Source organism: Anopheles ziemanni, chromosome 2 (assembly GCF_943734765.1).
Source record: "Anopheles ziemanni chromosome 2, idAnoZiCoDA_A2_x.2, whole genome shotgun sequence".
NCBI lineage: Eukaryota > Metazoa > Arthropoda > Insecta > Diptera > Culicidae > Anopheles > Anopheles ziemanni.
Window position 1 is genome coordinate 79633051 of NC_080705.1, and position 25153 is coordinate 79658203.

The window sequence follows — 25153 nt, forward strand, 5'->3', positions numbered from 1 at the left end:
TGACACAAGAGTACCGACGGTACTGCAATCGCTTGCTGAAGAAGAGGTTTAAAGTCAACCTGACATATGATGTCCTCAAAAATGGTGAACACGTAGGGAGCTTCAGCTAGACCTTCGTATGCATGCACTTTGGTTCCAAGCTATCTGTCATTCACCATTTCATCTTGACAAAAGGCGCCAAACAATTTGATTTCGCAACGAATAACATTTAAAGAATTTCTGCAAACATGGAAGCACTGGTTGAGATATTAAATAATTTTACAAATTCTGTATCCGATGCAACAAACAATTATTCATTCTTTTTAAAACATTTCATCATTCGACCGCTCAATGGATGACCGGGCGCATCCACGCGAACAAATTTATTTGAATATCAGTTTCATCGAAAATTCGACCGTCCAGTAAATTGATCGATTTCGGCCACTTTTGCAGACGCAAAATAAACTAGTTCGACGTAGAATTTTCCCATGAACTATTTGTTCAAAATTAACCATAAATGCTTCTTCCTATTCCAAACTACTTTATTTACTATTTCATTTAGTTCTTTTTGGTTATTCAAATCCCAATTCACTTCTGGATGAATTTACTGCAACCTGTATCGGAATCTTAAGCACTTTGACTCACGACGTGCTTCGTTTATTCTCGTCGAAAGAACGATTTAGTTTATTGAAACACTTCACGGTAGACGGTTGTACGTGCGTGCTTATTGTGTAGTCCACTCCAAAGCTTTTCTAGCGTCCAACGGCGTCTTGCGCCAAGTAAACGAAAGATTCAACCGCTGTGTGGTTTCTGGTGAATGTTTTTTAAAATACACCTTTTGTGATTCGACGCGTGCTTTTGTAGCCAGCGGGTTGCTTAGCTAACGGTTTCAAGAGCGAGGTAAAAAGTGAGTCGCGATCTAGTGTTCTGTGCGTCGGATAGTTCCGAGTGTATCGGTAGCGGTCGATTGTTTACAATTAACAAATTAAAATCGATTTTAGTCGTCCAGTGCGCTTTCCCGTCTCGGGCCGTCGTGTATAGTGGTTCAATCAATCGGAGATCCGTTCAAGTAGCACTACACGCAGCTGCATCTTTGCCAAGTGAAGCGCATACCAGAACAGGAAGCGACATGTCCAGCAGCATCCAGATTACGGCGGACGACAAACCGGCGACCGGTATCATTACGCCTACAAAGACGCCGGCCGGGCCTCCACTGTCCAGCATTCCCTCCAGCCCGTCGCATCTGCAGCTGCCCTCGCCGATCATAACGCGCCGCACGAGGACCGCTTCCACGTAAGTAATCCTTCTTGGTTTCCGTTATCAAATATACAGCTGGTTTTCCCTACCTGGATTCAGCTGCATTTTTTCTGTGTTTTTGGAGGGAAGGTGAAAACATGGCGCCGAACGTGCGACGCACCGAAATCCGTATGGTCGGGGTCGACGAAGGTCAGACAGAAGTCTGCGTCGATAACGATGAAGATATGGGTCCGCGAATGACGGCGTCTAAAATGTGCTCCAGCCGCGGCAGTGTGAGTCGATGAATTCTTTGTTTTTTCGTTCCCATTCCATCTCGGAAGGTTGTTTTTATATTTTTGATAATAACTTCTGCAACGCATAAGGGACGGATGAGGCGGTTAAGATTAACGCACTATTTCTCGCTTTTCGAGGGAGGACATCAGCATTGAACGCCTTGTTGACATGACAGTGGCAGTCTTTATCTGACCCGGGAGTAGACATGTTGTGTATAACGACGTGATAACAAGCAACTGATAAAACCGGAATCGAATGACAATCAGCTTTGCTTACAAGGAACGAACACGTCCTTCGTGTGGACCAAAGGGAGGTTAGCAGTAGGGAAAATTGATGTCCCATACGTGCCCGGAAACCGGAACGAACCGGCGGAATTCGCCGGCTTGTCTGATTTCATAGGCCACAGGTTCTTCCTACCATCCGTTGTTACTGTTCTTATGTGATTAACCATGGCGCACGTTTCCACGCGGGTTTTTTTTTAATCCACGGACAATACTAAATCTAGATGACTCAACGCAAAACGAGCGAACGTGGTCGCTTCTTCTATACCCAAACCTCGAAATATCTCATGCACTGGCGGAGGAAGGATATCCCAGAAGTGTTTCATCCGCAGGGGGTTTCAATAATGACGTAGGCAAATCAATTACTCCCCCGGAAAATCTTTGCCCAGACACTCCCCTGCTCCATTCTTTTCCCGCGTGGGCTGGACGCGATGGCTTGTAAATGGGGGAAAACGATTTATTAATCACGACCTCCGCGAGTCCTGTGCCTACGATCCACCCACGGAAGGACATATAACTCAATTTGGTACACCCGCTTCCGGAATGGCCGGGAACATGGGCTTCATGGGATCATCCCTCCCCATCAGTCATTAGGACCGTCGTAATATGGCACTTTAATGCGCTGGGAATATGCGTTCCATTCTGGCAGCCCGTTTGATATTCCCATGATAAAATGCTTAAAGGGGATGTACTCGATCAGCTGTTTCTAGTTCCAGTATGAAGAGCGCCATCATCCATGGTTTATTATAACCTTTCTTTGGGCTGTTAATTGTTGGCTTCTACCCGACAATAATTCTGCCCCACAGAAAGTACCGTGGCTTTATTCTCGGTCCGACTAGAGACCCAGCTCCAGCCGCCTGTCTTCTATTGCGTAAGTTAGGGCATCCTCCTTCTTCCTCTGCGGTGGAACAGAAAAATATGTTCTCTCCTGGAGAGCATCTTGGTAGCAGTCAGGCCCCACCACCAGCGTGAGGTGCTAATTGGAAGCTATTCCGTACTTTTCTTCCCTTCCACTACTGTCCAAACCAATTAGCCTCAAAGTATCTTTTGCGCATCGTGTGGCCGCCCCGGGGGGATAAAAGGTAGCACCAGGTCCTTCTGTCACTGCCCGGAGCACTGTCTGTCTAGCCTTTTAGTGGTGTGAACAATTTATTAATTTGTTTCAATTACGTGCCTCTTGCCTTCCATCCAACCAAAATGTGACCTTCCGTTTCCTGTCCTGTCCGTTTGTGTTCGTGGTCAATTGTAAGCCCTAGAACAACGTCCGCGGGCAACTGTAGCCTTCGCGCCTGACATATAAAAGTTACACTACGCGTTTGAGTGCCGCAGAATTGACACGTGATATTTACGTGTAATCAATAATTAGCGTTGGAAATATGCTCGCAATCTACCATGCAATGTGGTTTTTCTGTCCGTTTGTGTTTGTTCTTTGGCTTAAAATCACTCCATACGAAGGTTTTTGCATGAACCGGTCCATCATGCGGATGAATCAATTAAAGCGTCCGTGATTGAATGTTTCATCAGTATCCATGCCGGTTGATTTACATTAATATTTATCGCGGAACAATCATGTTCCGGTTGAAACCGGAGTTTTATTTTATTGCGTTTTCCTCCAACTAGATAACGTTATGCAACTGATATCAACTTGTAACTGGCACGGTAGCGCTCAAGGTTGGCCGTTTGCGTTATGAAGTAATAATTATTCCTCCACTTTGCCAAGGTGTTGTTACTTGAAACCTTTGGTAGATTATGAATTTTGATCTAGTATTTTTTCCAAAAACTTCTATTGGCAGCAGCAAAATGTTCGTTGAACTTTTTGGCATTTGAAATTGAGAAAGTGTCGGCACAGCTAGTTGGTACCGCTTTCATTTCCATCGGGCGGAACTTCAACCGGTTAAAAATCTACTTCCCAAAACGATCGAACTGCAACGAGGAGTAATTTTTCTCACGATGGAATCATCCACCCCACTGGAAAGCTGTTTTCCGGCTGGAAAGTGTCTGCTTTTAGGGGGAAAAGTCGCCTCGAGTAAAAAGTGGAGGTAAAAACAATGACTTTGGAACTAGTTTTATGAGGTGATGGTGTTGTTGACTGTGAGGATGGTGATGATGCCGATGGGAGAAGGTTATGATAATAATGTAGAGCGGCGACCGGTACGGAGCTTCAAAGCGAGCGGAAAATCAGTTCAGTTTTGAAGCACAAAATGGGGTCGAACCAAAAAACCGTACGGCGGCGCAATCCGGTCCCTGGCAAAAAGCGGAAGTGCTAATTGCAATTGCATACACACTCCTCGACCGGCGAGACGAACTCAATTTACGAGTTTTTGATTTCGGAGCTTTTCTTTTCGCTAACCCATTTTTCCACAATTCCGAACCAACTTGGGGCCATATGATGGTGTTTGGACGCACGGAAACCTTTGCCATCCGATGCATTCGCCATTGCAACGGTTGGCAACTGGGGGTGAGATTTCTTTCGCACATGGGTTGGGATTGCACATCCGACCGGGTCGGTAAATCATCAAATGGCAATAAATAGACGTTGACCCAATTTTTCGCCCTGCCTTTGTATCTATCTAAATAGCGTTAGTTATTGATTATCGATGCTCGTTGGCAGCAGCAGCAGGAGTCCCCCGTTTTCCTCCTTTTGCCTACCCATGATGAGATGTTTTCTTCCACCTTATTACCTCAGGCATAATAAGGTCAATAATTTCGCTGAAAAGTTTTGGCAGTTTCCCGCAGTTCTTTTTTCGCCCTCTTTATACCGGTCCAGCTCACTTTACTTTTAGTTTTATTTTCCTGCAGTGAAACACCGTTATTACGACTATAAATCGAAAGATGCATTGCTGCAGATGAATCGTGTCTGCTTCGGAAGCATCGGAACAGGTTCCCGGACCGGCTCATCTTGGAGTGGCTTCTTGTTCGTTCAGTTCGTGTGCTTTTCTTCATCTTCATACCTCTACCGTTCTCTGCTGGCCGTACCCGAAATACTGGTTTTCCCACCTTTTCTGGCGTCATTTTCTTCCACGGACGGTACGATGAACTTGTCTCCTTAGGTCTGCTCGGCTTGTCGAAACGATCGACCGCACAAGATCGACGTGGAACGAGCGCGCCGATAAGTTCAAGAAAGCGACCGTTTGTTTGTGTTACGCCTATGCTTTTTTTTTCTTCTTGCAACGTACGCACCATCATCATCATCGTCATCGTCGAAGGAGGCAGCAAAACGGAAGCGACTCGATGGCACTGTTTATCTGTTTTCTCCATTTTTTTTTGCCGCTTTTCTTCAAGTGTCTCGGCCGGCGGCTAGTTAGTAGGAGAAGAATTTTTCCTTACGCAATTCAAAACACAACACTACTGCACACACATCTTGGAACTGCGGTGCCTGGTGTTGTTGTGTAAGCGAAAAGAAATTTTTTAACCGGCTCTGCGGGTGCCGGTACCACCTTTTTCCACCGCACAGAGAATTTTTGTGTATTTATAAGTCCATGGAGTCACACACCGCGAAGTGGGTCAAATGTCGAAGACGAAGATTATGGTTGTGATGTAAGAATAGTCATGCTTTTCCAATACGCTTATTGTTAGATTTTAAAACGATGCACAGAGTCAGATAAACAAATTCTTTTATCTCTTATACTTGTGCTCGTTATGGAATCAAAAAAAAAAAGATTACTTTTGTGTTGAGAAGTTTAAAACTTGTTCTTATCCAAACTCATCGTTGATTAGAAAAACAAAACTCCGAAAAACAACTTCATTTCATTTTAGATCCGCACGTAGAATTTACATTAATTTGGTGCTTCATTTCCAATGTTACTTCTCAATTAAACAAACGACACAACCGCCGTGTCTTTCCCTTGGTTCGCAAACCATCTCGCTGATTGCCTTGTGTTATCTAATTGAGTCAGGGTTCTATTTCGATTTTCCAATCGATCGGAATAAACATTCGCCCAAATAACACCTGCTTCCGAAGTTTCATGTTCCCAGGAAAATGACCACCCCGGGGGACAAACAGGAAATCGAACATTGGGTGACAACAAACGGCACGATAATCCAATTGGCTTCCGGGAGCGAAACATGCCCCCCCCCCTGCCCCCAGGGGCAAAAAAGGGAACGTCAACTCGGAGGCGGACAGTTTAATAAAATGACACTGTTTCGCACTGCCAGAGGGCGGCCACTCATTGGTTTGCTGGGGGTTGGTGACATTAAACGTGCCGAACATCCAACGCAACTAATAGTGGAACCCATGGTAGGTTGGGGAACACATTTGGGACTCGATAGCGCACCCTGACTCTGAGTCTGCCGTCTGTAAAACTGACCCGCTCCATTTGTTTGGGTCGTACATATTTGTAGCTAATTTTCGTCCACCCTTTTTCGCCCCTTGGCCACCCGACTGAGTGTTCTCGATAATGCTTGGTGAAGTTAACAGACTCCTCTTCCACACACTATCGATGAAAGGCAAAAACGGAAGGATGGGGTTTATTAGCCCATCCACTTCAGGGGGGGTTTGTTGTAGGTTCGTTGGCAATCATAATTGCGACCACATCACTATTGGTGTCCCCGCCGTCGGGTCGGCGTGCGCAATTGCGGACACATGATCACATCGTTTCCGCAAACAGTTTATGACACCGGAGACAAATATCCTTTCCGATGGTATGGAAATGCCACTCCGGCAGCGAATCCGTGATACGACGGGGAATGGTTCGGGGGAAAAATCGTGCGAAGCAAGGAAAGGAAAATGCCATCTACAACACCCAATACGGCAGACCAAATGCTAATGGAAAATGTTTCACACGGAACTACCAACTTTGACACGTGTCTTTTCCAATTGAAATTTATTGAGGTTTGAAATTATTCCTCCACGAATCCTTTGACCGTGGAGGAGCATGGAGGTTGGGTTGCGTTCCGGTTTGTTACTTTACCGAACACTTTCAAAGGCATCGGAACACGCAGAATTGTATGGTAATTTATGCGTGTTTTTTTGTGTGTTGTCATTCTAACTGTCGCTTTGCGCAAAGAGAACATGCACAATTTATGAAAGCTTAAGTTACGAAACGCGTGTGATTGCCCGTTTACGCCTTCGCTGTACAGGATTAATCAATAATGGAGAAAAAACCCCATGCCAAACAATGTGCACTGATTGGATTTGGGAAAAGAAAAAAGAAAACCCACCCCGGGGGGGGGGCTCGTTATTGCCTGTCCAGATTATTACGACGCTGGAATTACACACTGTTTTTAATGATAAAAATGTCCAACGTGACCGTTCGCCCGGAGGGGCGTGTCACGTACGGAATTAAATCACATTTAACAGGGGTGTCACAAAAAATGGGGAAGCTGACGCAACACTTTTCGATGCCGCTTTTTCCCCGAGATCCTGGCGGGAACAAAGAAGGACATTCCATGCTCATGCTATTTGTTGTTGTTGTGTGCCCTTTGACAACCGATTCAACACCGTACAAGTGGCGGTTGGTGTGTCACAGCCAAGGAAAACCTAAATTATGGGTGTGTGTGTATACTTGTTCAACCCTCCTACTCCACGGGGCCAGTTTTTCCGGCAGCCCAAAAAATGCAAATGACACCACCCAGCAACAATGTGCCGCTTTGGGCATTCGGAGGGTGGCCGTTTTTCGACCGCAAACCCTTCGAATGTCTCCCCCATCTGCTCTGGATAACGGAGCACTGGAAGACTAAAAAAGATGGTGAAGTAATGCCCTCCGGGAAATGTGTATTTCCTGTCTGGTTTTTGTTTTTGACGAGCCACCTGTAAGTTTCCCTTAGTTCAATTTCTTGTGGTCGCTGAAAATCCCATTGAACTTCGGATCAGCGTTCGTTCAGCGTCAAAGGTTTGTTCTTTTTCAGTTGTTCGCTTTCAACGAGGCTACAAGTGGATCTTTGGAAGGACCCGCCGGCCATTCCATGGAACACGAATGCACCTTCTACTAAAACTATTCTTTCTATTTTTAGATCACAGATAATCAGGACCTTTGCGAAAAAGAGGAGCAGAAATTGGTACTTTTGAAGGAGAGTTTAGGATGTACTCCTTGCCATCGACGCGAAACGACGTCATAAATTTCAACATTTGTCTTGAATATCGTGGTACGGCAAACGTGTGTGAAATAATTAATCTACAAGGACAACGATTGGGAAATCCCATCAGAAGGAGCAATTAGTAGAACAAATGATCGTATTAGAACAGGGAAAAATTGTATTAGTACAGAAGAGGTACAACTTCAACGATCAACTTGCGCCAAGTCCATGGTCACGGAGGCGTAAGCTTTATTTTCGTAACCACCATTGCTTTCTAGTTTTTGAAAATGGAACTTTCGTTCCTGTCGCGAACCATCCTTTTTCCCGAAGGCAGTGCTGCAGCGGCACCGGGCCATGCATATGCATGATGCGCAAAGCATTGTCTAGCTGGTTTCCTGGTCCCATTTGTTATGTCGGGTTTACTTCAGGCGAGTGCTCGATTCTGGCCAGTGGTCGACAAGCTGGACTTGTATAACTGAAACTGGTTTTAATGATTTGATTACAAATCGAACAAATTAGTCCTTGACATTTTTTGGAAGATATATAAAATATTGACAAAAACAAATTAAATACAATGAGGTACAAGTAAATATCACTTTTACGACTCTAGATGAAGACGGGTCACTCACTTTTCGGTTCTGCGATGACCCAACCCCGGATTGGAAATTCGGATCATATCGAAATTAGTTTGTCGACCCCTGACCTTTGGCTAGCTCGTCCGGTCTCAGTCGTCCTTTTAAAGCTAGTGAATCCTACATCTACCCTCACCCTCGTATGATGAGCCTTTGTTTTCCTGGAAGGATCCCTATTTCAAGCCACGCAAAGTAGAATAAATATCATTAGCTGCACATTTTTCACGTCCCATGGACAGGTTTCGAGCACTAATCCGGAAACTTTTGCCTGAGTGACAGATAATAGGCAGCGACGACGATACACACTCACGCATCGGCAACCATCGGAAGGAAGAAAAGAGTGTAGGTTGCGTGCGGATTTGTTCCGTCCCGAGCTAACCGCAGCCACATCCGCAATCGCGCAAGGACTTTGGCCTGCTCGAGCACGAACTTCCGGATTCCGGTTCAGCGCCACCGTCTACGGACGGTCTCCGACTCACTGTGTGTGTATGTGTGCGAATGATTATGTTTCCCCGTTCGCGCCATGTTTTGTGAGGGAGGAAAAACTGATGGCAGCCGCCGGCCCAAGGTAAGGTGGTGGTCACGGCTCGTCAACACATGCACGTACTGTTTTTTTTTGGTCGAAGAAATAGACTCGAAAGCTACCCCTAAAAAAAGACCATTTGTGGTCCAGAGGCCACCTACCGTGTGCACATCAACGTTTTCTGCCCACGTCATCATGCTCCCAATGTTCACCCGAAGACCGCAAAGGCAACCCTCCTCGAAGCTAAGGGTGAATGTTCTTTACGATCATCCGGATGGATTGGCGTAGTGTGCAGTTGGACAAGAAGTGATGGTTAGTCTTGGTAACAAATCAGCCAGGACGGAAGGAGCCGGTACTATTCCTTTTATTCCTGTGGCTTGGTTCTATTTGTAGCGTCTCCGCAGTTAGCAGTGGAACAGAAATAGGTTTAGTTTCGAAAATCGCTTTGAAAAAAGACTTGGCCTGAGGAAGTTGAATTCTCACGTCATTGTCGGTCAAACAAATTGTGTATTATTTTAAAATAATTACTCCTTTGTGATGTATCGCTGCCGGTCGACAAACCCCTATGTTTATCCTTTCGAATGGGAAGATAGTCTACACCGGAGTCCATTTTCGGCTTCCGATATCGAAACCGATCCCGTCTGCCAATATGTTTTCTATTGAACGCGCTGCTGACAAAAGACTTTTGCGACTTGCGGGGAAAGTCTCCCGGTGTTGTTGGACCCGCTTGGGGGGATGGGGGTTGCGGTCTTGAAGGATATCTTTCTGCCAGATTTACCACCCCGATGTCGATAAGTTTACGCCAGGGACAGGACGACGAGATCAATTGATTTATGGGTCGGTACCGGATGAAGGAGGAGCAGGAGGAGGAGTGAACGCGTTTCCTCTGACGGAAAAACATGCTGTTTTTCGAGAACCCGCTGATATTGGGGTTTGCGCTTACGGTGGCCTCCGTTCCTTGCTCTCCATACATTTCGAAATAAGGTACTGCTTAGATATATATATATAAATTTTCCCATCGAACAAAAGTGTATTATTATTCTCTCAAGGTGGGGGAGGGAGCTGCAAAAACATCGTTGTGGGGGTGGTGGTGGTGGGGCTGGTGGGACGTTTCCTTTCCCATTTTGCACGTCACGTTTTGCTCCGGCCCCGTTAAGTTTTATGTTACAACGAGTTGATTAATTATGCATACCCGGCACGACCTACATTGTTGTAGATTGTTATTAATGAGCTTCTACCATTACCCGAAATATGTTTGCAAATACGTTGCCACAAGTGGACTTATTGTTTTGTACCACCGGTGATTGGATTTAAAAAAAGAATTTTGAAAAGTTCAAAGTTACCGTTTGTTTTACAGATTATAACGCGCACCGTTTTTTACGAAAATGTGTTATCGGAAATTTCTTGAAATAAAATATTTATGATAAATTTTTAATTGATTTTGATACCATATTGTTTTAGTTCAATTTTGGGCAAACTGACCTTAAAATCAAGTTCTCTAGTGGCTTATAAATCTTTCCACGAGATGCATTCATATAGATCTTTTATTCGGAATTCGTTTGAACTAATTCATGAATCTGTCAGACTTTGTTAAACGAGGATCGCTTCATATTTTTAAACCTTAAATTTTCTAAATCTTTTAACTTCCGCTAAATATTATTCACAGATTCATGAATCTTTAACAAATCTTTATTAGTTGTCAAAATATGTATAAATCCCTCGTTTCAAGACTAAGTTTCATATATCTGAATTGAATCATGTTGTGCCTTACGAATCTTTTGATGAGATTAATCCGTATGAATCTTTCGTTCAGGATTCATTCCGATTGATTCATGAATCATTGAGAATTAGAATGTCAAAACATTGATGATGCATGGATCAAGCGACCAAATAAAAAGAGGAGACTTAACTATAATTGTTCTGTTGTTATAAACCTGTTATTCAAAGATTCATGTATCTTTGGGATTCATGATCTCTAAGATTAGTGAATCTCGAAATCGAAGTAAAGATTCATTCACATTTATGAATCGGAATCTCAACTACCTAACTCTAATCGGAATGGAAGATTAAGATTTACTTAGATTCATGAATCTTGATCTGAATTACTATGCATAGATCCTCCAGCATACGTTTATTTTATTTGAATATGATTCGATTTACGTCAGGATATTTGAATTGTAAATTTTTGCTGAGTGAACAAGTATGCTACAATCTATTAACTACGGTAATGGCCATTGACACTCTCGTTTTCTTGCAGCTTCTTCAAAGTTCAATCTTGGTTTAATTGATACCTAAAAAGGTAATTATCTTAAGTATTCTGATTACATTTTAGGATAAAGTATACTTTGAAGCGGTAAACTGTTATTTCGGAAAACTACGCTTACTGTACCGGAGCGGTTTCTCATTGCCGGACCGGATTACACCGCCGTTCCCCGGGCGAACACAAAGTCAACATCGGCCAATCAACCGCATACCAGCACCATCGCCATCACCACCTCCATGCTAATCACGGAAGCGGGCTCCAACTCATTGGATAAACAATGTCCCGAGGACCGTAGACCGGCGGGATGAATCTCGGCGACAAAGACCGACCTCAAATCGGATACGCCCTCCCCCCCTCCCGAATCCGGCCAAGGCGGGAAGGGTGGGGTGCAAAAATCGATCGCTAAACCGTAAACCGTCGCTCCGGGCTAACCGCAAAGGTACCATTTTAATCGCCACCGCGTTCGGCGCGCCCGGCACGATAATGGGTTCGATGATGGGCCTGTTGATGGACCGGGAAATTCAAACCGCAACCCAGTCGGCGGGGAACTAAAAATAGTCGCATCAGCTTACTTCCCGCAATTTCCCCCGTTGTTAAAGGTGGTTTGTGTTGTTTGGCAAAGCTTGACTGCAAAAGTAGCAGCGGTTCGCGCGGGGGGGGAGCGACAATGTTGTTGCTGCTGCAAAACCGAGGGACCGTGAAAATGTACAAACCTGCAGGGAGGGAAAACGGGGTCCGATGGATGAGAATGCCATCCATTTACGATAAGAAGAAAGCACAAGCTGATCCGCAAACATGATGCTTCACGTCGAGGACTTCTTCATTTTAAGTAGGGCATTAAGATTCTTCGCCGGTTTTGTCGGTTTGATCGCGTTTAGCCTCTCGAAAGGAAAAGCCAAGAGTAGAAGACACAATCCCGAATTCGAGTCAGCAGGCAGAAACGCTCTTAGACAAGCTTTCTTCCAGCATTTTCCGGCGGGTTGGCTGGCTTGAGACATTTTTGTGCCGAGAAGAAAACTGTGATTAAAAGTGCATGAATTGGCAGGAAAATAATGCTAAAAACAGCGGCGAAAACTTTTCGCATTCGCACATTTTGTTTGTCCTTTTCTTTGCCACTCCGCCGGGTCGTTTGGTGAGATGGATGATTATTTCTTATTTTCCGCACCGAGATATGGAGCTTTCCGTAGAGATTTACATCGTAGGTTGAGGGAAAATAGTATCTTTTTTCTTTGCTGTTTCGATGGTGGTGTGTTGGAGTGTTTTTTTTTCTTTTGCTAAATTTCTTCCAATCAGGAAAATGGGTTAGACGCGAAAAACACTTCAAGTGCTTCCCGTGATTGTCAAAACACTCGAACCGGAAGCGAATCTTATTCTCCGTTTTTTTTTTTATTTTGAGAGTTGCGGCTATCTGTTTGTGTCCGTCCACTTTCTACTCATTTCCCGAGCGTTCGGAAAAAGGGAGCTGGGGTGTATAGATACCTTTTCGATGACGCAAAGTGACGCCAAAGCGGTCGCAATTTGATGGAAACGATTTATTTCCCATCATCAAATCGGTCGCGTGGGCAGCGAAATTTTCCAGAGGACGCGAGCGAACCAGGGCGAGATGGGTTTAGTTATTTGGTGTTTCTCTTATGGTTTGACTTTCCCACTTGCTCGTGATGCCTCTCTGTTTAGTGTGTTTTGACTGACGGCTACGTATCGACGCCGAGGCCAGCCCGGAGAAGATAGTGGACCGGGTGATCGGGAAAACGCTTTTCATCCACTCGCAACGGACCCCGACGGGGACACAATATGATTGAATTGGATGGGACAGTTTTATTGAACTTCAAGGTTTATGTTTCTTTTTTTCTCGCATGGAAAAGGGGGGCGAAGATAACAAAATCAGTTTCTTGGAAAAGGTATCTACGCAAGCAAAGATTTACAATATCGTAGTCGACAATAAATCAACTTGGGTGACGTTCGGGAAAAGGTTATATTTGTTTCGAAAACGTTGATTATGTCCATTGAATTGTATAATTAAGTTTCGTGCTGGCCAAAACACCTTTCCCCCCAACACAAGAAATAACTGTCTTGACATGAAGAACAAAGGTATGGCGTAAATGGTGAGTTGTTTTGGATGTATGGTTTAAATTAGGAAGGGAAAATGTTGGTTTTTTTTCTTTTTATTATTTTATTAAGTACATCATGGAAATGTTTCTTTTTACTTCAAATTTTTTTAAATGATGTGAACTTTGGTGTGTGTTTTTTTTAAAGTAGTTCATTTGCTTATTTTTTTATGAACTATTCATCTCTTTAGAAGAATTAATGTTTTAACTGCCCTTCGTTATCTAACAAGTATCGTTTTTTTTTATTATAAAAAACAAATTCGTTTACTTTACTACTTCTGTTGTTCAATTATGTTTGTCATCTCACACATCATAATACGTGAACCAGTCCCGATCGTTGAAGGGTGCCACAACCAATGATCACATAAGGAGTGGATTATTGGAGCCTTTTTTGGATTGCCCTCCCCATCGGCTACTGACGAGTAAATCCGAACGGTCGCTTCTTGCTAAGAATAATCCACCACTTTTCCTACATCCGCTTGCGTTCGACATTCCGCCCACAGCCAGATTCGAGGGATATCCTTCAATCCCAGCTGTGCTGCTTCATATTCTGATCCCCCGCATGTGTTGGACATATTCTGCTCTCAAGATGGGCTTTCCGTCATGTGTTGATACGACTGAAAGTAAAGTGGGGGAGGCGGTTGGAGTGTGAGATACGTATACGATGTGAGAAAAAAGGATTTTCCACCATCCCTTCGTCGGCCTGAGTTACCGAGTTGTCGTAAAGTGTCACCGGTGACGAAGTGTTTATTTGAAGTTTAAAGCGGTATAAATTTGTCCGACTTTATCCCAAGCTACTGGACGGCAGGCACGTACCGGTGCTGTTTGTTTAATAAACTATACATTTTGTAAACCTTACACTGAATATGCAGAAGACGCCGGAGCTTTATTTAAAGTAGAATTCATTCCGAAACTAATGGATACGAATTATAATCAATTTGAAATCAATATTTGCTGCTAATCTATTTTACTACTTAAGACTGTCTTAAGTAAATGTGATGTTTATGTATTTTTCACCGATTTAAAACCATGTCTAAAATGTCACTCAGGCGAAGTGCCGATGCAGTACGGAGCCACCCCAATCCTTGGAGCGTTTGAATCTATTTCTGTCCGTAACGATTGGTTTTCGATTGGTTACGTTTTTCGTTAGATCCCACCCATCACCACCCACCCTGTCCATTGGTGGCCTTCGCCAAGGTTAGATGGTCTTCGCGCGGATCACAATAACCGATAGCCACCGGCAGGGGTGTATAACAGTTTCACGCGTTTCTCTTAAGGCTTTCGTTGGGGAGGGGGAGTTTTATACCTCGCGCGGGAGTTTAAGGTTATGTCTATGCCCTTTCGTTCGATTTCCGGTTTCGGTTGGCAGGATACGCAGTGGATATTAGACCGGGCAAATGATGGGACATTGGATTGGGTATCATTTCTTTTCGAACGTATGTTCTTCTCCAAACTTCGAAAAATGAGAATTATTAAATTTTCAAAGTCGATCAATTTTTGAAACCCTAATGTGCAACAAAATCGAACTGAAACCATGCTTCCTTTAACTCACCGCATTCTTCAAGGTTGTTTTCAAAAAATGTGCACTAAGCGAAGGAAAAAAGAAACCGAGGCAGGAAAATAGAACACGTTGTATAAACATCGGTTGGAGAAGACCTGGGGTAAAAGCTGCAAACATGAGCAAACCTCAAGGTCGACGTGTTCCAGACGTGGCTGTTTACGCAGAAAAATCTATCCATCATTTTCCCATTTCAATTAGTGTCGTTCGAAATCCGATTAAGGTGTTATTTATACGAAGTTGGTAACCACCAATCCCTCCTCTCCTCGGGATTTCCCGGGAAACATTCCCCGAAACAAGCAAGCTAATCGAATCGAGGCATATTATGGCTACGGTTTCGAATGTTTTCCCCGTCGATAGAATGGAAATATCCTTTCAACTTTTTCGTTTTACTTCCCTCGGACGCATTGGCTACATCTTGACGAGGTCGTCCTGGCTTTGGTTGGCTTTGCCTACCGGTCTTATAGTTCAGCTTTGGGGAGATTTTTGAATGTATAATACATCTCCATCAAATCGCTGCGCTTAGGTGGAACGCCGGGCGTGTACTTCTTTTTCTCTCTTCTGTTGCCGCGTGCAAGAGGCAGGTGAAATATTAAAAATTCATCAGCTGCTTCGCCGGATAAGCCAACCGTATCGGTTCTGCCGGGACGATGGCATTAAGGTACTTAGAGTGAAGGATGATGAACCAAATCCATGAACCAGGATGGCGAGGCCGAAGACTCGGTCCGTAGACACCTACGCATTTATTTACCCATCAGAGAAGTACCGGCTCTTTGGTCGCCTGAAGTCGTAGGACAATGTTGGTGGTATCTTCCGAGTACAGACGGACGTAAAAATGGAGCGAAACATTGTTAACGGATGAAAGCGACCGAAAGCCGTAGTAGAATCGAGCTAGAAACAAGGGGCGGCAAATATGATAGAAATCATTTGCCTCGAGGACATCCACTCCGGCACTCCCCCTTGCTGTGGTGTGTGTTGCTTCGAGCCCTTAGACGGTATGTCCTTAAACTCACATAAAAGAAAACCTTCAGCCCCTGGCCGCGGGCCTCCGTCCGCCGACGTCAGTTTTCAGGTCACAAATATTGCCCTTTTCGGGTCGTTCGGGGCAACCGGGGAGTTTTTGATGAAGCTTTTGTTGTTCCCTTTTCGAAACAGCTCCTCCATCTCCTCCCGGATCCCAGTGAGTGAGTCTTATCTTTCGCGTCCGTTTGGTACACGGCATTTCCGATCTGGATTTGGTGGAAGACTGTTTTGGGCACGGTGGAAATTTGTTTTCCTCCAAGATGACCTACGGCACATCTCGAGGATTCTTATCATCTTGTGTCACACCAGCAACAGTAGCAGCTAGCGGGAAGCGGGGTAACATAAAGAAAATCTAATGTACAAGAAATAACTCCAATTTGTATTAGGTTCCATCTCACCCATCGGAGCTACTCGTGAGGTTGTCCTTTGAGCTCTGTAACCTTCACTAAGAGGAGCCAAAATTTAACCCGATAAACCAGACCTCTTTTGTTAGCTTGTTGTTCGAATTTTGTTTTGATAATTTGTAATTTTTTTAAGTAATATACATAACTACTAAGATCGAGAGAAAAAGTGATCGGTACAAAGCTATTTTCTGTTTCGCCATAGTTTTGGCCGTTAGTTTGAAAAGTATGTTTACATAATGCAAGTATGCATTATGTGGGAAATCCTCACAACAATATAATTTTACCATATTTTAGCGCGATCTCCACGATTTTTAGTGAATCCATGCAACCTATTAAAACGATCGCCGGAGCTTTTAAGATAATACAAGCGCCGTTTGGTGACTCTGTCCAAAGCATTAAGAAGATAGGCGACCTATTTAAGAAGATGGGTGCAGGCTTAGCGTTCGTTCAATACCGTGGATTTTTCATTTTGTGGTTTGAATTTTCCGTTACGTATAAATATGTTCGAATATTTGTTCTAGCTTAATTGTCCTTTCAAGTCTCAAGGGAAATTTATTCTAAGGATTCTAAATGAAAAAAGAGCTTTAAATTATATTTTCGTAAAGGTCATCTTCTCATAAATATTCTTACCACCTTGTTTACAGCTTTTGTTATCTGTAGTTTTTATTCACATTTGTACATTGTATTATTTGGTATATAATTACTCCTTCATAATTGGTTCCTTTTCTAGACATTTTGTGATGTATGACCACATATTGGACGTGTAGCTAGCAAAATCGGAAGTACTGAAGATGAAAGCGATTGCCTTTTCGATTGAGTGGTGAATGTGTGTTAAATAGTGAGCTGTTGTGGTGAATCCAAAAGATGTGTAATTCCTTGATTAAAGATTTTTTTCCTGAGCCTATCACTCCAAAGAAATCCTTTTGGTTAATATTATTTCACCCTTGTTAGAATTATAAGAATCGGTTCTAACCGGCTTTTCTGCATCTAAAAGATATAACTGTTAAAAATTCAACTCTGGATTAATCCACATTATTCATAAGCAAAATAAAACCCTTTTGCCAAATTTGAAAACCAAAGAGCAGATGAATATATTCCCCGCGTCAGCAGCTTCGTCGGTAGCTTCGTCAACTTCGTTTTGGGACACACTTTTCCATACTGCGCCTTTCAATAGCTTTTAACATTCCGGGCGCGTATTAGGCGGTGTGCTAATAAACACGCATAAATTTGCATGTTCAATTCAGGCGGAACCCTTTTGCATCTTTTCCGCTCCCCCAAAAGGATAATGAATTTACGGCCATCAGCTTCAGCACGTGAGTTCCACCGAAGGATGGTTTGTGCCCCCGAAGGGTTGTTTTGTGGCAAAAAAGGGAAGGCGGCAAAAATGGAGTGTTAATTAGCTTTTTCCGACTAACTTACTTGCTATCAATTTTTCCTAACCCCCTTCCCGTTGGGAGCCACCAGAGGGGGGGCTCACAAATAATGCCATTTTGTATGCGTGCCTGTACTCCACCCCTTCCGTCCCATGTCACAAAGAGAGAGCAGCTAGTTTTTCTATTTTCCAAATTGCTTAACAAACCTTCGCCTGGGGAACGGCCTGGGATAGGCTTGCGCAAAAAGTGTCTGCCATCACTGCAGCAGCAGCGCCCCAGTGCCTTTTGGGACCCCCTCGGCACGGGCTCGGTCCCGGTTTTCTGTCACTTTAGCATTAAACCCGGCGGCTTGGTTGGTTGTTGCCGCGTTGCTCCTGCTGCTCCATAGCGTCCGAGAAGTCGTACTGCAGTTTTATTATTCATGATTCATCGTCCTAGCTCCTCGTGTGTTCCGGACTCCGGCCTCTGCTGCTCATGGGAATTTGAGCGCTTCGTGTTCACACTTGACCGATGGCAAGGATAGATGAATGGATGGAGGGGGATGAGGCGCCCTTCCGATGCAGCAAAACGCAAAACGTTGGATGCACTTAAGAATATTCCGCACTTAGCCGGGTCGGGAGAGCACAGAGCAGAGGCAATGGACTGGAGATGGAGCTGTTGGTTTAGTGTCAAAGCATATCGTTCCATCTGAAGCGCCAGACAGCGCCACGGGAGACGAAGATCAATGGCGAACCGGAGACGAGGCGCGCAGTCCACCACACGTTCAACCGGGCAGCATAATTTTGCTCAATAGAGTGGAAGGAGATCGATAAATTTGTTCGTGGAGGTTATAGTTGTGCAAATATTTCTCGTACGTCCAAAGATCGTTCGCCTTGGAGTAGATGCGCACCGGTTGGAATCAACCTTTCCTTGATGTCGGCGTTCGTTTCATAATCGGCCCCGGGAAGGACTTGAATGGGGCAAGGAATGAATTCCACTTGGACGTGTTTTTTCCGAAACACGACAAATATGTTTCGCATCCTTTCAAAGCAACCTGTTGTAAACGCCGGTTGGAGAAACACCAAGAACAGGATGTAGTAGATCCGGTTAAAGAAATGTCCGTTTTTTTATTCTTGAGTCTTTACTTTCTCTTTCGTCCGTCTTCTCGGTAATTAAACTTTTCTCAAACTCTTCTCGGGTACCCCCGTTCGATATTTCCTATTCGACACATTTCCATAAAATGATTGAGTTTTGATGATCTTTTAATTCTCGCCGGAGGAAAGGATGCGACTTTGTATTCTGTCTTGAAAGAAAAAAAAAAAACAGGTCGGAAGTGTTTGGAGCAAATATTCGGCTTTATGGTTAAGAAATTGTTCTCACCACCTTGTCGCTGTGTAAAATGGGTCTGAGGGTGTTTGGATGAAGGACAAGCAGTTTGCGGTAGTCGAGGCGGACCAAAATTCGATCCACATTGTGGGGAAGGTAAAGAAAATCAAAAAAACGTTATACTATCCTTTTTTTTAGTTGATGGGAAACTGAATATAAGGAGGAAGGAACAAAAACAAAAGAAAAGAGCCCTCGTTTGAGGTGTTTCAAAGGACCTGTGTGGAAAGCTTTGAAGGATGCCTTTCCACTTGTTCAGCATTTTTGACGACAGCTTCCTTTGAGTTCAGCTTCGTTCGGAATGTCATAGCCATGGAAACAAGATTCCATCGCAATAGAAAACTTGGTGATGGTGATTGCATCCAAAGGATTGCAACAAAACTATTTCCACTTCTAGCGAAAGGGCTGGGAAATGTGAAACCAGGAAATGTTGCACAATTTGAATTTAATTTCACTCGCTTGGCAAAAAGTCATTCGTACTACTGCAAGCTAGTGTCAGATTTCACTTTGTTTGGTGCTCATTAACGGCCAGCGCAGCATTCGCACTCTCGGAAAAAGGATTCTGAGTGTGTATGCATGTGTTTTTCTGGGACTCTCCGGAACCAAATAGTAACGCCTCAGTTAACACGTCCCCGGCTGCCGAACTGTGGTTATGTTTGCTTGTCGAAAGCATGTCGCTTTTGCCTAGCCTGGTGGAAAAATAAACACATTCCGGTTGGGTGATGCTGATGCTGCTCTCCCGGTGGGGGAATGCCCGGCAACTTGTCACAACTCGGGAAGCAAAGTTCACGAGAGCACAGCACGGAATATGGAAGTAGATTAGCCATACATCATACATGAGCTTTCCGATCTTTCGTCGTGACGCAAGGGATGTGTTGTCGCGTTAGACATCCAGAATTCCGGCGTCAACATTTCAGATGACATTCTCCTTACCTGCGTATGCTCTAATGTATTCTCTTATTATCTAAACCATTCTAACGATCAGAGGGGCATCAAACGGGGTAGGATTTTCATTTGTGATTGGTTAATATTACCTGGAATATTCAAAGCCAGATAAAACACCTTCCGTTGAGCTATGCTCTCTACCTTGGTAGGCTAAAGCAAATACTTTGGTCGGACTTAAACCAGTTAAGGTAAATGGTTAAAACTTCAAACACGGGGAAAATTTTATAGCATTTAAAGCTTAAGCCATAGAGCATTTTTTTCCGAAATACAGTAATCCTATTGCTGAAGGGCAATACTTCTAATAAATCCTTTGAAATTTAAATGGTCTTAAATTAATTTAGGGCTAGCTGGGGTAATATACACCTCTGAGGTAAAACGCACCTTTTCCACTGATGTATTAAAATTTCGTGTTGATCGCAAAAAAAAGTAGTCACCCTGCAAAAGTGAACTAAAATATGATCACCCTGTGAGCTGGATAGCTTTAGATCAATAGGAACGCGAAATAAAAACACTCAACAAAAAACATCACCGGTTCGGACAGGTTTTGACGTAATTTTGCTGACCACTCAGCTAAGAAATAAACAGTGCAAAAATCGTTGTTTTTATACATGGCATACATAGTTCTGTTGATTATAATCAGCGCTTCAACCTGCATATAAAAACCTTGGTAAGTATGCAGATGCAGTCATATTTTCATTAAACATGTGTTCAACTATGAACTTTGATAGTCGGCGAGAAAGGCATCGGTTTGTAAACACACTAAATCGTATTTTTGTCATTAAAAAAAATGATGTTGATTTATAAAAGCATTGATTCCTTGAATTCATTTCGGTTAAATTAAAGAAAATATTTGAACGTTTAAATTCATTTCATTTTTCTGCAATTCGTTATTTGAGCAGCGGATATTGTAGCTCTATTTTATGGTACATCTTTCCTCATAACTAATTTAATAGTTACTTCCTACTAAAACTGCTGGGAGTCACATTAGCGCAATCACGTCCCGCGGAAGCGTTGTGATTAAGTTATTACTGCGATCAATCTCGCTCGTGTAACCCATGTGTTTGGTCACATTATCGTGTCGATGGAAAGCACGATAAGAAGATAATCGAATTAGCGAAGCCGTGTTTATGATAAATGGAGGATAATGATTTAATCCCGCACCGTGCTCCGCCTTTTGCCGGGCGGCAAAGTATAGCAAAGGAGTATTTAAGTGATACGAAAACCGTGTTGTTATCCTGTTGGCAGGACGACGAGATGAACATTAGAGAAGGAGAAAAAGACGAAATTGTTGATGGTGGGTGTATGGTTTTATCGTAAATATCTTCGCCGTTGGTTTTACGGGCACGTGTTAAACATTTGTCTCACCGGTTCGGTTGATGATGTTTGTGAGTTATCGTTCGTCCTCGGATGGAGCCTTTTTTCTTCGTAGGCATGCGGAAAGCGTATAACCAACTTTCCTCCTTCGGGGAAAGGACATATTTATCCGGCTGAAGCAACGCACACGATATCTATCGGTCGTCACGAAGGATGTCCATTCAACCCCACCGTAGAGTGTCATCCAATGATCCGATGGATACGTCCAGGCGTCGTATGTGGGAGTTACTATAATTTACTTACCATTACACTAAAAGGAAACGAGTCCCGAAACAAAACGGGTGGTGACATCTTTTCTCCGAAAAAAAGCGATACCGTCGCACGTCAGCGCATCGATCACCACGTGTCCCCGGAGGAAGAAGGATGTGTGGGCCAAATTTAGTGGGAAACCCTATCCCCTCACCGGACCGTGGAAAAGTTAGACGTTAATTTGTGGGTCGTGACAGGTCCCATTCTTGTCGCTGGAAAGTAGAACGTTTTGCCAACCAATCAACCCGACAACTTCCGTCACGTAGTCCGTTTGTCACGAGGCCGGTTGTTGAAGGCACAGCAGGATGATAAAGGGAATTGCTTGCCGCATTATAACACGCTGTAAGGTGTGTAAATCTGAAAATTATTTTTTCCTGGTATCTAGGTACAGCTTCCCGGGATTTGAATATTTTTGTTTATCTTCCTTGTAACAACCTCCTTGTAAACAATCTTACGCAATACAGTAAATCAGCATCCTGGGAAACCGATGGTAGCCCACTTCCAAATTGCTTGTTAGTTCCCCCAAAAATCCCAACTTTAGGGGCGAAAATAAATGGGGTTTCAATTTTTATCTTCTTTACGCCAAGCCATAGAACATAATACCGCGGTGTGCAGTTACTTCATTAGCTTTTCATCATCTTCACGAAGCGAAGAAGGAAGGACACGGACATAAAGTCTTTTTTTTCTGCTGAAAGCTATTTAACATTCCCTCATCAAGACCGAGGAGTGCTTTTGCAGCGAGTGTAATCTGATCAGATTTTGGTTTGGATGACTTTCATTCTTCATTCGTCCTTGGATCCATCGTTTATTACGGTATCAGGCGTTTGATTAATTAGCTTAGTCTTTAGGTGTGATTTAGTTTTCGAATTTGATTAGTCTGTTTTTACGTTCTTTGCTGGAACGTGCTTCGGGTGGATGTCAGTTAAGCTGCTATCTTTTTCCGTTCTGAGGAGTGTTTTACCTCTTGTGACTACTTGAAGGGTCAGATGCGGATTAAGCGTTCTAGAGATCTTGAAAACATGCAATGCTTTCACCATTCAATTATTTATTTCAAAATTTTAAACATTTTAATTTGGAGTAAACTACACATTTTTAAGGAGTCAAATTAACATGAAATTAAAATTTTCCTCAATGTTTTTCATTCGCAACGTTTTCGTTGCCAAAAACCTGGTTTTCAAAACCTTATTTCAGGCGAAACCATCAATAATTTTAACAGAATATCGTGTTCCGCTTTTATCGTTTTCTTCGAAACATATTGCATAGTACTTTATGTTTTTATTTTTTAATTCAGTATTTTTTTAGTCAATTCAAAATTACACAATCTTGAAATGTTTAAAAAGAAAAAAAGTAAAAAAAAATGTTAAGGAAAATTACTACATTTGAAAAGGTGCAGGACATTACTTTTGCTAATCCATGTCCATTATCCTTCAACTATTCTGAGAATATTTCTCCTCTTTAATAAAATCCTTAAACGGAACTCTTTAATTCTTGTTAGTGCATCAATCATATATTTTTACCCCAAAAAAACGGCACCTTTTCTGTATCAAAACAACAATTCGGATAAGTTGAATAATTCGCATAATTTCACATTCTTTGTTTACTTTCATTTAAACAAAAATTCACAAACTAATCACGCATTTGTTAAAACAAGCAACTTAGTTGCAAAATAAAAGAAATAATTCCATTATTAAAATTAAAAAAAGTGGGCCAAAAGGACGGGGTCGTTGCAAGATCGGGACCCCAAGCAATTGCTTAGTTTGCTTACCTTACAATGGCAGGATGGTATTCACGGCATTCGAAATAACGATTTCGAGCATGGTGTGTTCTCAAATGGAACCATATCGAAACGGTATTTTTCCTTTAAAATATTAACATTTTCAGGTACCTTTAACGAGCGGACTGAGATTGAGATTCAATTGCGTCCCATTTTTCCCCAGTGCATTCCACCGGGAGCGACGGTGCTCCGCCGATGATTGGATGAAATATTAATATTGCATCATGCCAATACTCGGTTTGTGTGCGGCAACATTACACGCCCGATAAGATAGTAAAGACACCAGAGCGTACCCCTCTTTCTACCTTTTGGGAGCCACACGTTTTCCAAGCCGATACCGCGGAGGGAAAATCGAAAGCATACTAACACGAACCCGAACACCATGAGCGGGAAAACTTTGATTCGAACCATCGTCGTCGTGGTCCGTACGGTTCCCCGTCAATTTGTTGAGCAGAAGTCAAGGTTTTTCCCACTATGTTTCCACATCTACCCAGCATCAAGCTCTCTGGGGCGTTCGGAACAAAGTTTCGATACACGGCGCTGAAAGCCGTACTTGATGCACATTTCCTTCCGGCATGGTTCGAAATCAAATCAAATCACGGCACCGAACGCGGGTGGATGCATTGCTGTGGGAAAACTTTCGGGAGAAGTGCATTTTGGGATGTAGGGAGCTTAGGAAGTTAGGCACAAAAAAAAAGGCGTAACTTATCGAAGTGTCGACATTCGAGCTCATTCGTTCGGAAGGGAATGGATGTTTTATCCGACCGAAGTGTAGTACCTTCCCGAGTGTGTGTGTTTTTTCACCCCAACGACGAGGGAAAACGACACGTGAAGGACGTGAACGTAAGAGCCTTTTTATTCTGCACTTAACAAAAAAAAAAAAAGCCGTCATCATGCAGACACTTTTCGCTTCCAGCACTGAACGCAAATATTGTGTTATCTCCCTGTATCAATATTGAACAGTGTCGACTGTTGACATTACATTTCTCCGACTGTTGGGCCAGAGAACACGTTCTCCTGGGACGGCCGGGGGAACGGGTCAAGTGTTATTCACAGTTTAATTTTTGTCCTTTTTTTTCTCTCCCTCTCTCTTTGCATGTCGCCAACATTAGATCCGATCGTGCCATGCGGAACCCGATCGAGGAGGGTAAGGTGAAGTCGTTCAGCAGAAGCAAAGGGCACGGTTTCATTACCCCGAACGCCGGCGGGGACGACATTTTCGTACACATCTCCGAGTAAGTGTGGCCACTTTCCGTTTCGTTTGTCCAGCTCCTGCGCTGGTGCATTATTTATTTTACCAAAACTGTATATTCTCTCTTCCTTCGCCTCTTCGCGCATTCCCAGCATCGAGGGAGAGTATGTGCCACTGCCGGGCGATGAGGTCAGCTATCGGCTCTGCTCGATCCCGCCCAAGTACGAGAAGGTGCAGGCCATCCACGTGCAGATCACGCACCTGACGCCGGAGAAGCACTCCCGCTGGGAGACGAGCATAGGGCACGAGCTGCATTAGGATCGGTGGACCGGTGAGCCGGAACCGGATCAGCATCACCTCCACCAACATCATCACGCTCAGCAGCAACAGCAGCACCAGCAGCAGCAGCAGCATGTGGTGAAGGGTGGGAAGCATGATTCACGCCGGTGGCCCGATATATCGTTCGATTTTGCGTAGGAAGCCAACGGAGTCGGAATCGGAGTCGGTGTCGGAGCAGACAAAAAGTATATGCGCTGGTAAAGTAGTGGGTTGGGCATTTGGGAAACGAAAC

At 43.6% G+C, this 25153-nt stretch overlaps 1 protein-coding gene across 4 annotated transcripts; it reads left to right on the plus strand.

Moving 5' to 3' along the window:
• Positions 1-744: 744 nt before the first annotated feature.
• Positions 745-24980, plus strand: LOC131289000 (cold shock domain-containing protein CG9705). 4 transcript variants are annotated; one of them, XM_058318208.1, is made up of 4 exons: positions 745-879; positions 981-1272; positions 24503-24625; positions 24735-24980. In XM_058318208.1, exons 2-4 carry the CDS (start codon positions 1109-1111, stop codon positions 24898-24900), a joined length of 453 nt encoding a protein of 150 aa, XP_058174191.1. In that variant the 5' UTR covers positions 745-879; positions 981-1108; the 3' UTR covers positions 24901-24980. The 4 variants fall into 4 exon arrangements, with proteins under 4 accessions (XP_058174191.1, XP_058174198.1, XP_058174183.1 ...); XM_058318215.1 differs by having other exon boundaries at positions 751-908; XM_058318200.1 differs by having other exon boundaries at positions 751-886.
• The last annotated feature ends 173 nt before the right edge of the window (positions 24981-25153 follow it).